We start from the raw sequence: 12,907 nt of genomic DNA on the forward strand, positions 1-12,907 counted from the left end.
ATGTAAGAACAATGTACATATTGTTTAACATCGTCACCCATGAAAACGGTTACAAATTCAGTAAGTTGAGAACTCATGGAACTACCTGGAAACCTGACCAAGGTGATCCCGGTTGCATTGTAGTTAAAACACATTCTATCATGCGCGCATATATATATATATAAACAAATGTATTATTATAATAATATAAATTCAGATATATAATTAATAATTGATTATATAAAATTATTTTAAATATTATTTTTAAATATTTGTTTAATCGGTTCATCAATCCAACTATCCATCAAAAGAATTGGCCCTTTCACAACATTGCTTAAAATAACCATCTTTGACAGAACAAAAAAAAAAAAAGAAAAATAAAAGCCTTGAAAAATAAAAATGTTGGTAATTCCTAATTCAAAAGGTATATCTATCTCATCTTTTTCGTCTACAAGGTAATGCAAACTTATTTTATCAAATGCAGATTTCACCACTGGATTTTGCAAAGCTACCGGCGTCAGGGAAGCAAGAATGATATACAGTTTTGGATGCTATATTGGTGTATAATAATAATAATAATAATGCTTTGTGAATTCGATCAGGAACATTCATTTAATCTTGCTTTGATTGATCAGGAGGTGATGGACGCCTCTGAGCAAGCGCTTGCTTTGTGCTTTCCAGGACACCAAAGAAGATTGAACCTCCGATGCCCATCCACAGTATCCTCAGTCCAATGCCCTACAGTGAAGAGGAAATGTAGCTCTCTCAGTATTATCAATCAATTTATATACCAATAATAATGTGATTGAGCAGTTTTGAATCAAGGATAACATCTAAAATTGGAACTTAGGAAAGAGTCTTATTATATCATTTGTATAACAAATCTTATGAATTCGAATTCCTGTAACTGCATTTTATATTATAATTCTGCCCTTGTTAGGGTATTTTCAATCATGTCAACTAGATTTTTTTTTTTTGGGGGGGTGGAATGCATACCTTCAGAAGAGCAGGAGGTCCTTCTTCTCCAACAATAGTTTGAACACAATCAAAGATGCCTTTATACTGGTTTGCAGATCCCTACAATGGAAAATATAGATGGTATGGTGAACCAGCAGAGTATAATTTATAAAGAAAAAAGAAATTATTGTTTACCTGAATCATTAATCTTGTTTTAATCACATCGAGGGGAGTTGTAATAGCTCCAGTCAATGCCCCTATAAAAGAGAAATTTAAAACATATTAAGATAAAACTTCATTGTCCATGTTAAAGCGGTCCAGCTGAGACCTGCATGCCTGTTTGGTCCAGTCGAGCAGTCTAATGGCTTTAGCCATTGTACATCTGTTCGTAGTTTAACCACCAGTTCAAGGCCATACTGATTGTTAGCATGACATCAAAATGCATTTTGCAAAATTTTTGCAAATGCTAGGACTCCTGAATCCTAACATTTGCTAACTTTGGGTAACAAATTAGATCACTAATTTCATTTATGAAATGTCACAAATATTATTTATTTGAAGATTATTGTTTTTAAGGTCTGACCACCGGTCCAACTGGTTGGACTGGGAGAACCTGAACCAGGCCTTTGACAGGTCAAGGCCCAGTTTGGTAATTAAAATGTTTCTCTTCGATTCTTGCATTCTATTAATGTAGGCAAATGATGGATTTGATAGTTAAAAATGTGAAGTTGTATCTTGTGAAAAGACATTACATGCTCCAGATTGAAGAGTATGAATAAGTCATTACCAGCAAAAGCACCAATGACAGCTTTCTCAGGATCATTCAACTCTCTGCATGCCTGCAAAAAGGAAGAAACTGTCAAACTTCGCAATTGAACAAAACTTAGTAGTCTGTTTGGTTGTGCTCATCTTCAGATCAAAAGAACTTGTTTATAAAATCATAAGCACTCTTGAGATTAATTTAAGTTGTTTGGTCGCATCACAAAATATAACCATCAAATGCAAAATAACATGAAAAAATGCATGGTGAGGAGCTTACTGCTGCCTTATAACCCAACCAAAGCTGCTCATACATGCAGAATTGAATTGCATCAAAGGGCAGATCCCGCAATAGAAAGGATCCATATCCCTGAGATTTCAAAGATGTCGTTTAATTTAGATACCCCAAATAATTAACAAAATGCAGGACCTATATGCCTGCAAGTCAGGAATTAAAACCACAGAACAAAGAAAAAAATAAAGAATGAACCTTAGGTCAACAGAAATATTTCAATCTCATACCGCATATAGACCCTTAAATCCTTCCTTAGAAACAATTAGATGGACAGCATCTGGAGCTGAAACAAACTGCCCAGTCTGCATCCTTTGCTTAACAACCTGTTAATTGTTAAAAGGTAAAAATTAACCCAAACACAAAAGAAATACACCTAGTAAAGCGGTTCCTGAAATGAAAAATGCATAGGTAGAAAAATCTACCTCTGTTGGCACACGGATGAGAGAAGCAGCAACCCCTCCAATTGCACCTGCTGTCTGTATAATATTTAAAAAACTTATTGCAAGAAAAGAATAATCTAGAAAGAAAATTACACAGACTTGAACTGTTGAGTTAAATTTAGGCAACCAAACAAATTCAAGGTGATCACTGGGCCAAGCCATTCAGAATGATGGGTGGGATGTTTAAAGGAATTTCTGGGAGGCTGATATAACAAAAGATGAAGATACATCAAACTGCAGAGCTTAAAGTCAAGTATAATATAATAGTTTCATCCAATGAGAAAGTGTGTTGGAGGGAGACAGGAAAGCTTGAATATCTATGATTTCCATGGGACTTCAACCAGCAAAACAAATTTAAACATGCTCGAAGGAAAAATATTGGCAAACCTTTAAAATTATAACTTTCAAATTGATATGCTTATTTCAGAGCAACCATCAGTATTATGTGATAGCAAAGACAGAATTACCAGATGAGCAACAGCACTAAGATTTTCAGGAAACATCCTCAACAACTTCTGTTTTGTTGGTTCATACACACCAACAAATAAGGCAGAAGCACTGTAAACAAAGTATGAAAGAATTACACTCATATCACTGCACAAAATCAGTATAAGAGCTTATATCGGTACATCAATACATATTCCATAATAACAGATGAACAAACAACACAACTTCAGATAATAGATAAATTAAAGGGAAAAAATCTGACAAAGAGGGCTAAAGCAAATGATTTGCTCTCTAATTTTTGAAAGTTTCAGAGCCAACTTCCGTGTTTTTAGCAAAATAAAGGAGATATAATAAGATCCTTAACAGGTATAGAAACAACTAGATGCATTTTCCTGTAAAAACATGGAAGATATGCAGTTCTTAAGTACTTACGGTAAGACCCCAGCAAGGTTTCCAGTCAAACCAGAATAAAGGCCCTTCAAATTTATTTTCACTCCACCTTGAGCAGCCTATAAAAATATATGTAAAAAAGTTATAAGCCCAGAATAATTACTAAGTTATGGGATAACGGGGAACTATTAGAGTCACCTTCATCTACTTTACATATACAACTTAAATGAATTTCTATCTAAACCCCATGAAAAGACAGGAGTCAACTGGGAAGAGGAACCATTTTGTTTAGTGACCTTCATATATATAGAAACAGATTTCAATTGCAATTCCTTAACATTAGAAAACAGAAAGTACTAGTCATTTATATAGCAACGGACAAAAAGGCACTCCTAAAGAAGCAGACGAGCATGATAATGAGTAATGAAGCACTAATATCAATGATAGATAATCTTCCTGACTACTGATATGTGACAAGTCCTAATTCCTAACTCTAGCCAAGAAACAATTAAACATATAACAGCATGGTTAACATACCTGCAGCCTTGTCTTTATGGTATCAATAGGATATAAAGCAGTTTCAACAACAACACCAGCTGTACCTCCTGCTATAACTCCCTCTGCAAAATTTTGCCTGACCAATAAGTATGCATGAAAACTACATGATAAGATTTGCTAAATGAGCAGCATTGACATTAACCAATTTAGAACTATATGTCATGAACAAAAACTGAACCACTACATCTGTGTTTTCAATCATTTCAAAGAACAAAGCAGTCACAGACTTTATAAGAACTTGCCCTAAACATTTTGTGAACAAAAATCACTCATGAATAAGCGAGTGTCCAAAAATGAGAATTCCACATGATTAAGAGCTAAGTGACATGAATAAATTGTTTGAAGATTTTAAACGCAATGAATAATCGAACACAGACTAGATTTTGTTTAGGGTTATTGTCACTTGCACCCTGCTTAAAAATTAACAAATTGAACACAAAAAGAAAATGCAATAGGATTATTCCATCTTTCACCACAAGAAACTTAAAGTAAACTGCACATGCCAAATAAAGTACGAAAGAAATCAAAGGGTTTCTGCTTTTCCATGCTAACTGATGCAAATGACTTCCTTGTTTTCAGCTGCAACTCTTTCATCTTCTTGTTTGATACATCTGCAAAAATGTGTCACCTGTTCAAAGCTCAAACAACATTGTACAAAGAAAAAAAGCTTCCCCCACAAAATAAAACAATTATTGCACATAGTACAAATTCATAGTTAAAATCATAATTAAGTAACCCTTAACAAGTCTACCGACCTCTTCAAGGAACTGTAGATGAACTCTTCCTTTTTTAAATAATAATTAATATAAAAAACTTCAAAAGTCACATATTTTTCAGAGTTTCCACATATTTGTTATTTTTCTAGATTCTACATGAAAAAAGTACTTATATTTAGAACTAATCCAAGATTAACAAAAAAATAAATAAATAACAACCTACTTAATTTTACAATTCAAAAATCATATTCAAAGTTGTATCTCAACATTTTTTATATCCAAAAATGCTTTTGATATTTTATTCAAAAACTATTTTCAGAATAAAAAACATATACATATTATCATTTTGAAAACACTTCCAGTAAAATCAAAGTTAATTTTTATACAAAAATGATTTTATATAATACTCAAAAACAAATTTCAGAATCAAAAGCATACAACAACATAGAAAACAATTTTATTTCGATTTTATCACAAACTGTTTATGAAAACACTTAACCAAGCCAAAACTGTGTTTTCTCAAAATTTATTATTCAATAATTAAAAAAAATTAAACTTAAATTATAAACCAGAATAATATTAATTTAAAAAAAAACTAAAAAATTATTTTCCATATAACATTCCAAAAACAGTATCCAGAATAAAAACATATAATTAGTTATTTTCTTTTTGGCTTTGATCACAAACTGTTTACTGAAAAGTCACTTAAATTTTAACCAAATTTTCTAAAATCTAAATCAATGGATAATCATTATGAAGAAATTTAAAGCGAAAACGAAATAAGCTGCAGCGACGCTTTTTAAAGTACCTGGAGAAGCTGCAGAACTGTCTTTCGAATCAACAGCCAGCGTTAAAGGACCCATCCAGGTCCTATAACAGATTGAAATGGAATTATATTACTCAAAGTCGCCTGAAATTAATTTTTTAATAAAAAATTAAAATAACAATAAATTGAAGAAGAAGAAAAATAGAGGCGAAGTGGAGAAAATGAAGCTAACTGGAGAGAGGAGGAGCGAACCTGGGGGAGAGTGCCGTTGGGAGAAGCGAAGTTGGAAATCTCGATGGAAGAAAACGATGAAAGAGTGTTGGGCTTTGTTTCGGTTAATTTCACTAACACCCCTATAGTTTTAAAATTTTTGACCCTATAAAAAGTTCAGAAACGACTGTGAACACCCTCTTCTGTTAGTTTATTACGTTTTTGACTTGTCTTTATTTAGTACAATACGATTATCAATAACATAGCAGTTAAAGCACGTATCGTATCGTATATTAAAAACTTAATTTTTAGTATCATATATCGTATAGTATGATATATATTTTAAAAATTAAAATAATAAAAAATTATATTAATATATCATTAATTTAAAAAATATAACAAACATTCCTAAAATTTTAAAAATTTTCGTATATATTTTTACTACATTATCATTTTTTCTTATAGATTATTAATTTGTATCAATAATATGTATCATATCATATCAAATAATATGTTTACTATATTATATTAATTTGATATATCTTATAAAACATATCATTTTTTATCTGTATCATACTATATTATAAAATATATATTTTATATGATAAAATACTAATAATTATAATTAATAAGTTTAAGGGTAACTTCGTGATTGTAATAATCAATGGATAATATTGAAACTTGTACCAAATAAAGGTACATAGAATTAGTATGTGCAAGTAATTTGACAAAGTAGAATATTTAAAATGATTCAACTTACAATTCGGTGCATTATTATGTCATTAATTTTTCTAAATAAAATCTAGCGAAGTAACGATATGAATTATAACTAAGACAAATAATATGATCCCTAAATAATACAAGACTGAATTGACATAACGAAAGATCATACAAACAAATTAAATTGTCAAGAGTTACTCTTAACATTGTTATTGGATAGATAGACTTATTCTTACATTCTAAAGCATCATGTATGTATTGGGCATGTCTAACTGTTTTTCATATAACTAATTGCCCATTATTCAATGACTAAATGCTTTTCTAGTGTAAGTCTCGAAAACTTTGTTAAAAAAAAGTTTGATCGTGTAACATCACTAGTTAAAACTTAATTATAATGAAGCTGAAAATTAAAACCTTTTTAATAATGTATATAATTTCAAGTAAAATATGTGAAATATGGAGACGAAGAATCTACGCCCTCTTTTGTCTCTATTGATAAAGGGACGAGATAACTTTGTCTTTGTCGATATTATCTGTTGAAGAGAGAGATAATCGAGTTAAAGGTGATGACCATCATTGTTGAAAAAAGAAAAAACCTTAGAGATTGGGGAGAAAGAGGAGAAAACTTTAGGGATTGCGAGGGTGAAATATGAATTTTTAAAATTTAAAAGAAAAATGAGATTAAATTTTATATTAGTAAAATAACAATTTTATTTTTAATCTTAACAGTAATTAACGTATAGATAAGTATTTAGATTTTTAAAATACTGTTAAAACTTAGATGGGAAATATAGCATTGGCTTCTAATAATTCTTAGAATTGAAAACAAATTTCCTTTGAAAGACAAAGACAAAGATTAACTGTTACAGCAAGATCACTAGAGACTACAATTTTCGATAATTCGGATATTATTTTATTTACAAAATCGATAAAAAAATAAATATTTCAATTTTTTTTTTTTAAATCTTTGAGTGATCTTATTCGAGTTCTGTTATCAAGGGTGATAATGGTGATCAGAATAATGTTAAGAAAGCGTGCAAAACTCCGGCGAAAATGGTAGCAAATGACCCGACAACCACCCTAAAACCACCGCTCTCGATCTGAATCGGGAAAAAACAAGTCCCGGTGCTCGGATTCTTCTTCACCACCAAAGCTAATCCTTCGAAATCACAAGCATCCTCTTCTTGATTTTTAATCTGATAGAACATATTAAACGCATGCGAGATCTTCGTTATATTACTCTGGCCGTCGCAAGATCCGCCTTTGCCGATGCTGGTGCAGTCGCCGTATCCACACGCTATCTCCATTTGAGGAGGCACAAGTGAAAAGTCTTTAACGCCCTTGTCAAAAACGCACCACTTTTTTTCCAAATACTTGACATTCTTTGCCCCCACTGGCATCTTGTTTTGCCCCTGTCCAGTGAAATCTATCGGAAACTTCGGCTGCCCGTCGAATCGGAAAATCCCCCAGTGTCGTTCGAAATCCCCCGGCGCAATGCTCTTCGCGTCCTCATCAAGCAGACCGAAAAGATAAATGTCGAATTTTGTATTCGGCCGCATCGGGCTGCCTTTGCCCGTCCCCAGCTTCTTAAACAAACCGTCGTAAAATCTCTCCGCGTTCTTGCTGGTGGCAAACGAATTTCCGTCCGTCGGCCAGCCGATTTCGCCAATGATGATTTTCAAATCCGGCACTCCGGCTTTCTTCAAAGCCCAAAGCAAGGTGTCGTAGTTTGCATCGAGGACGTTATTATAGCTATGGTCTTTGTCTCTGACGGTTTTGCCGTTGCCGAAGAAGGCGAACTCGGTGGGGAAATCGGGGTTTTCGTAGAGACTGAGGAAAGGGTAGATGTTGACGATGAAAGGCGCATCGTTGTCACGCAGAAACTTCACCAGTTGCTGCATGATGTCCCTTACATCCTTGCGAAAAACGCCATCGGATGGCAAGTTTGATTTCGATTCATAAACGTCACCGTTTAGAGGCACAGATGCTTTGATTGTCTTGCCATAGCCAGCCTCGTTCAAAGCTCTCTGAACATTTTTCAGTGCAGGCAAAGTGGGTTTCACGAAGGTATTGTTGTATGATTTCAAGAAGGGCTCATTTCCAACTGCTACATATCTACATCAAAATTCATACAAGCAAGTTAGACACATGCGTAAACAAATTTTTTTAAATCTGAATGTGTCTTCGAATAGTTTATCTCATTGGTTTACAATTTAACCAACTAATTTAACTTATTTTCAAATTTATTAAATATATATCATATTTTTTAAACACAAGTGATATAAAAAATTTATGAGAAGTAACTCTGAATAAGTTAAATTCGAATAATTTATCTCATTGTAGCTCGATCGGTTGGTTTTACCTATTTCCAAATTTATTAATTATTTATCACATTTTTAAAACATAAGTGATGTGAGAAACAAGTATTAATAACAACTCAATACATTTTCTTTTTTAGATATAAATTTCAATTAATAAAATAAAAAACTAAGAAAAAGCCAAATATATATATATAAATCAAATAATTAGCATTATATTACATAAATAAAGAAAAATCAAATACAAATTTTATTGTTAATGAAATTAAAATTTTACAAATTTTAACCCTTAAGTTTTTATACAAGATAAAAATTGTGTAGTATTATACAAACCTGATTTTTTTGGTTTAATAAGTTTTAGCAAGTATAACCAAATTTTTAATTTGTTAATATTTATATATAAATCAGAGTAAACTGTAGACCGGTTTTGTAAATCAATTGAACCAACCCATTTGATATGGTTTTAAAAAACATTTTTTTGTAAAAAGAAATCTCACCCAAATTAAATTACCTTTTTAGGATCAAACTAACCACACCAAACAAGTAAAACTATAGGTTTAATGCTCAATCTCACAATGATTGAACTAAGTTAATAAAAAATTGTCTTATTTTAGTATATTATTAGAGGATTTAAACTCAAACTCTCTACCTTCGAAGCACCCTTTGCAGGTAGGTTTCAAAAACATTGACATACACATATTTAAATATATAGAGAGAGATAGAGAGAAAGAAAGAAAGAAAGAAGAGTTTCTATTACTAACTTGATTTTGACGGTGTCTATATATTGAGTGACATTGTCTTCGACCCAATCCTTTGCAAGTTCATAATCCTCAGCCATATTTAAAAGCTCTCCATTAGGAATGGCAAGCATGACTTCGATCCCAGTATTGGCCAGGGCTTTGACGGTGTAGCCATCGGCATCGAAGATCTTCACCCTTTTAAGACCGTTATCCTTTAACATTTGCACCACAATGGGCGGCGGCAACGGGTGAGAGGCGATGTTGCCCCAGTTCATCCCAACATCCACGGTTGCGCCGTCAACGGAGACCACAAGAATCGCAGAGAAGACCAAGAGGAAGAGCGTGGTTCGAGCCATTGCTGAGCCAACTGGTCTTGCAAAGGCAAGACTTGACTTGATGCTTGAGAAAATTTGAGATTCTTTGTTTGTGGTTAGCTATGGCTCCTTCACGTATAGGGTTTTGCTTTGCATGAAGGAAAATGCATGCAAGGTGATGCGGGAGTTTAGGGGATTTTTCTTTTCATGGAAAGTTTCTGCTGTGAATTTGGTTCATGTATTGTTGTCAATTGAAACTTGATTTTTCTAAATTTAGGTTTTCAATATTGAATTATTTTAGTTGTAACTAATCACGTTTGAAGACTATTTTAGGTGGAGTATATATGTGTATATATATGTATAAATAATGCTCCATACACTAATGGGCTGCGCTCTCAAATATAAACAACTTTAGTTAGGTTTCTAGTTTGACAACTTACACTGAGTTTAACTTGTTCACTTCTCCAATGATATTGTTTATTATATTAATAATATTGTTCATTCGGTCAATAAACTTTTAGTAACACTATATAATAATTTGAATAAGTTCAAACTCAAACTAGATATTATCGATTCGAGTTAAGTTCAAACCGATTGTGAACTTGACTAAGATTAAATCTAACCGTAAAATTGATGTGTTATCATATTATTAGATGATTTGGAATGATACATCATCTTGTTTGTACCAATTACAATATTCACTCATTTTTATATAATAGATTACTTTTTCTTTTTTTAAGTAACAAACTATACATACAAATAATATAAATTGAACATTGCTTTGTGCAATCAATTTTGAATACTTAGTTGAGTTATCAGATAATGTGTCATCATCTAATTATGTGTTTCTTTATTTTTAATTCAAATTAATTTAATCGCATGATAATATATCATCTAAATACTTAATTAAATACTCAAAACTAGATACACATCAAATTTGGATGAAAAAAAGAGAAAATAAATTACACACATAATTTTGTACATGGAAAATTTTAAGAAACAATAAACTATACAACACAATTCTTACATTTGTTCAATTACGGTTAGATTCGAGCTGCACTTTTGAGTTTGAGCTTACTTCGATAGAGTCAAGCTTGAGCTCACTTCAAAGGTGTTCAAGCTTGACTCTTGGCTTGTTTGAGAAGAGTCGATCTTGAATTAAGTTTAAACTCGATTCGATACTAAAACGATGTCATTTTAAATGTATATTAGTCAAAACAACATGGTTTTGGATAATTCGTATCAAAATTTTCAAGCGTACGACCTTCACGAGCTGAACACCCATAAAACTTGAACTCGAAAATATTAAACTCTCAAGCTTAAGCTCAAGCTCACTTAAGTCGAGCTCATGTTAGGCTCACCACTAAGTTGCCACTTTCATTACCTTGACAAATCACTATATACTTCTAACCATACAAGTCATCCTCTTACTTTCTCTTTGTTGGCTATTATCTCATCATTCACACTAGCGTACGGGCATAGCCATGACCTCTTATCTTTTTTCCACTAATTACTCTCTTATCATCTACACTCAAAACCCGTTAAATGCACTCCAATCTAAATGTGCCATTTTCACAAACTCTTTTGACATTGTGGTTTGATCAAGCCCTTATCATCTCCAACTTCTCTTGATCTTGTCATTCTCAATAGCCTTTGGCATCACTCTCGTCATTGTCCTCATTGTTGGCTCATCATTGGATCAATGGTAATTGTTAGACTTTAATCAAAGTGGCGAGGTGTTCTTGCCTTAGTGGAGTCAAGTTTGAGCTCACTTTAAAGGTGTTTAAACTCTACTCTCAACTTGTTTGAGAAGAGTCAAGCTCAACTCAAGCTTTGAGTTTAATTTAATACTAAAATGGCGTCATTTTAAATGCATATTAGTCAAAGCAATGTGGTTTTAGTTGATTCGTATCAAAATTTTCAAGTTCGTAACCTTTACGAGCTAAACACTTTTAAAACTCGAACCTAAAAATATTAAACTCTCAAGCTCGAGTTTGAGCTTGCTTAAGTCGAGCTCATTTCAAGCTCACCACTAAGTTGCCACTTTTATTACCTTGGCAAGTCACCTTATACTTCTAACCTCACAAGTCATCCTCTTATTTTCTTTTTATTGGCTATTATCTCATCATCAACATTAGTATACAGGTGTAGCCATGACCCTTTATCTTTTTTCCCTCAGTACTTTCTTGTCATCTACACTCAAAACCTATTAAATGCACTCCGATCCAAATGTGCTATATTCACAAACTCATTCGACATTGTGGTTTGATCAAACCCTCATCACCTTCAAGTTACTCTTGGTCTTGTCATTCTCAGTAGCCTCTAGCATCACTCTCATCATCGTCCTCATCATCGGATCAATGGTAATGGTTAGACATTAATTGAATTGGCAAGGTGTTCTTGCTTCAATGGAGTCAAGCTTGAGCTCACTTCAAAGGTGTTTGAACTCGACTCTCAGCTTCTTTGAGAAGAGTTGAGTTTGATTTAATACAAAAATGATATCATTTTAAATGCGTATTAGCTAAAACACGGTTTTAATTTATTCGTATTAAAATTTTCAAGCTTGTGACTTTTACAAGCTAAACACCCCTAAAACTTGAACCCAAAAATATTAAACTTTCAAGCTTGAACTTGCTTAAGTCGAGCTCTTTTTTGGCTTACCACTAAGCTACCACTTTCATTACCTTGGTAAGTCACCTTATAATTCTAACCTCACAACTCAACCTCTTGTTTTCTCTTTGTTGGCTATTATCTTATCATCAACATTAGCGTACCTCTTATCGTTTTTCCACTAGTTACTTTCTTGTTATCTATACTCAAAACCTGTTAAATGCACTCTAATCCAAATATGCCATTTTCACAAACTCCCTCAACATTGTGCTTTGATCAAGCCCTCATCATCTTCAACTTCTCTTGGTCTTGTCATTATCAGTAGCCTTTAGCATCACTCTCATCATCTTCCTCATCATTGGATCAATGGTAATGGTTATACTTCAATCAAAGTGGCGAGGTGTTTTTGCTTTAATAGAGTCAAACTTGAACTCACTTCAAAGGTGTTCAAGCTTGACTCTCAGTTTATTTGAGAAGAGTTAAGCTCGAATCAAGTTTTGAACTTGGTTCAATATTAAAAAAAACTTTATTTTAAACATGTATTAATCAAAACAACGTGATTTTAATTGATTCATATCAAAAATTTCAAGCTCATGACCTTTACGAACTAAACACCCCTAAAACCTAAATCCGAAAATATTAAACTTTCAAGCTCGAGCTCGTTTAATCAAGCTCATTTTAGACTCAA

General features: G+C 32.7%; 2 protein-coding genes across 6 annotated transcripts; both read right to left on the bottom strand.

Moving 5' to 3' along the window:
• Positions 1–345: 345 nt before the first annotated feature.
• LOC123198703 (S-adenosylmethionine carrier 1, chloroplastic/mitochondrial) lies at positions 346–5,662 on the bottom strand. Of its 5 annotated transcripts, none has more exons than XM_044613452.1 (13): positions 5,560–5,662; positions 5,350–5,411; positions 4,329–4,436; positions 3,805–3,887; positions 3,310–3,386; positions 2,898–2,988; positions 2,413–2,466; positions 2,218–2,313; positions 1,976–2,065; positions 1,724–1,775; positions 1,132–1,193; positions 976–1,056; positions 346–717 (listed from the first exon to the last, which is right to left on the bottom strand). In XM_044613452.1, the coding sequence occupies exons 2-13, from the start codon at positions 5,402–5,404 to the stop codon at positions 592–594; spliced, it is 975 nt and encodes a 324-aa protein (XP_044469387.1). In that variant the 5' UTR covers positions 5,405–5,411; positions 5,560–5,662; the 3' UTR covers positions 346–591. The 5 variants fall into 5 exon arrangements, with proteins under 5 accessions (XP_044469387.1, XP_044469386.1, XP_044469390.1 ...); XM_044613451.1 differs by having other exon boundaries at positions 5,350–5,451; XM_044613455.1 differs by having other exon boundaries at positions 346–652; positions 5,350–5,451; positions 5,560–5,611.
• Positions 5,663–7,100: 1,438 nt separating this feature from the next.
• LOC123199682 (glucan endo-1,3-beta-glucosidase 8-like) lies at positions 7,101–9,682 on the bottom strand. Its single transcript, XM_044614720.1, has 2 exons — positions 9,317–9,682; positions 7,101–8,352 (listed from the first exon to the last, which is right to left on the bottom strand). The coding sequence occupies exons 1-2, from the start codon at positions 9,649–9,651 to the stop codon at positions 7,251–7,253; spliced, it is 1,437 nt and encodes a 478-aa protein (XP_044470655.1). The 5' UTR covers positions 9,652–9,682; the 3' UTR covers positions 7,101–7,250.
• Between the last annotated feature and the right edge of the window lie 3,225 nt (positions 9,683–12,907).

Source organism: Mangifera indica, chromosome 16 (assembly GCF_011075055.1).
Source record: "Mangifera indica cultivar Alphonso chromosome 16, CATAS_Mindica_2.1, whole genome shotgun sequence".
Lineage (NCBI taxonomy): Eukaryota > Viridiplantae > Streptophyta > Magnoliopsida > Sapindales > Anacardiaceae > Mangifera > Mangifera indica.

Excerpts from the sequence above, each read along its gene's own strand:
- LOC123198703 (XM_044613452.1), bottom strand. The coding sequence starts at position 5,404 with ATGGGTCCTTTAACGCTGGCTGTTGATTCGAAAGACAGTTCTGCAGCT. Across the intron at positions 1,057-1,131 it reads AAACAAGATTAATGATTCAG|GGATCTGCAAACCAGTATAA; the intron begins GTAAACAATAAT and ends TTTCCATTGTAG. Across the intron at positions 718-975 it reads GACCTCCTGCTCTTCTGAAG|GGCATTGGACTGAGGATACT; the intron begins GTATGCATTCCA and ends TCTTCACTGTAG.
- LOC123199682 (XM_044614720.1), bottom strand. The coding sequence starts at position 9,651 with ATGGCTCGAACCACGCTCTTCCTCTTGGTCTTCTCTGCGATTCTTGTG. Across the intron at positions 8,353-9,316 it reads ATAGACACCGTCAAAATCAA|ATATGTAGCAGTTGGAAATG; the intron begins GTTAGTAATAGA and ends ATTTTGATGTAG.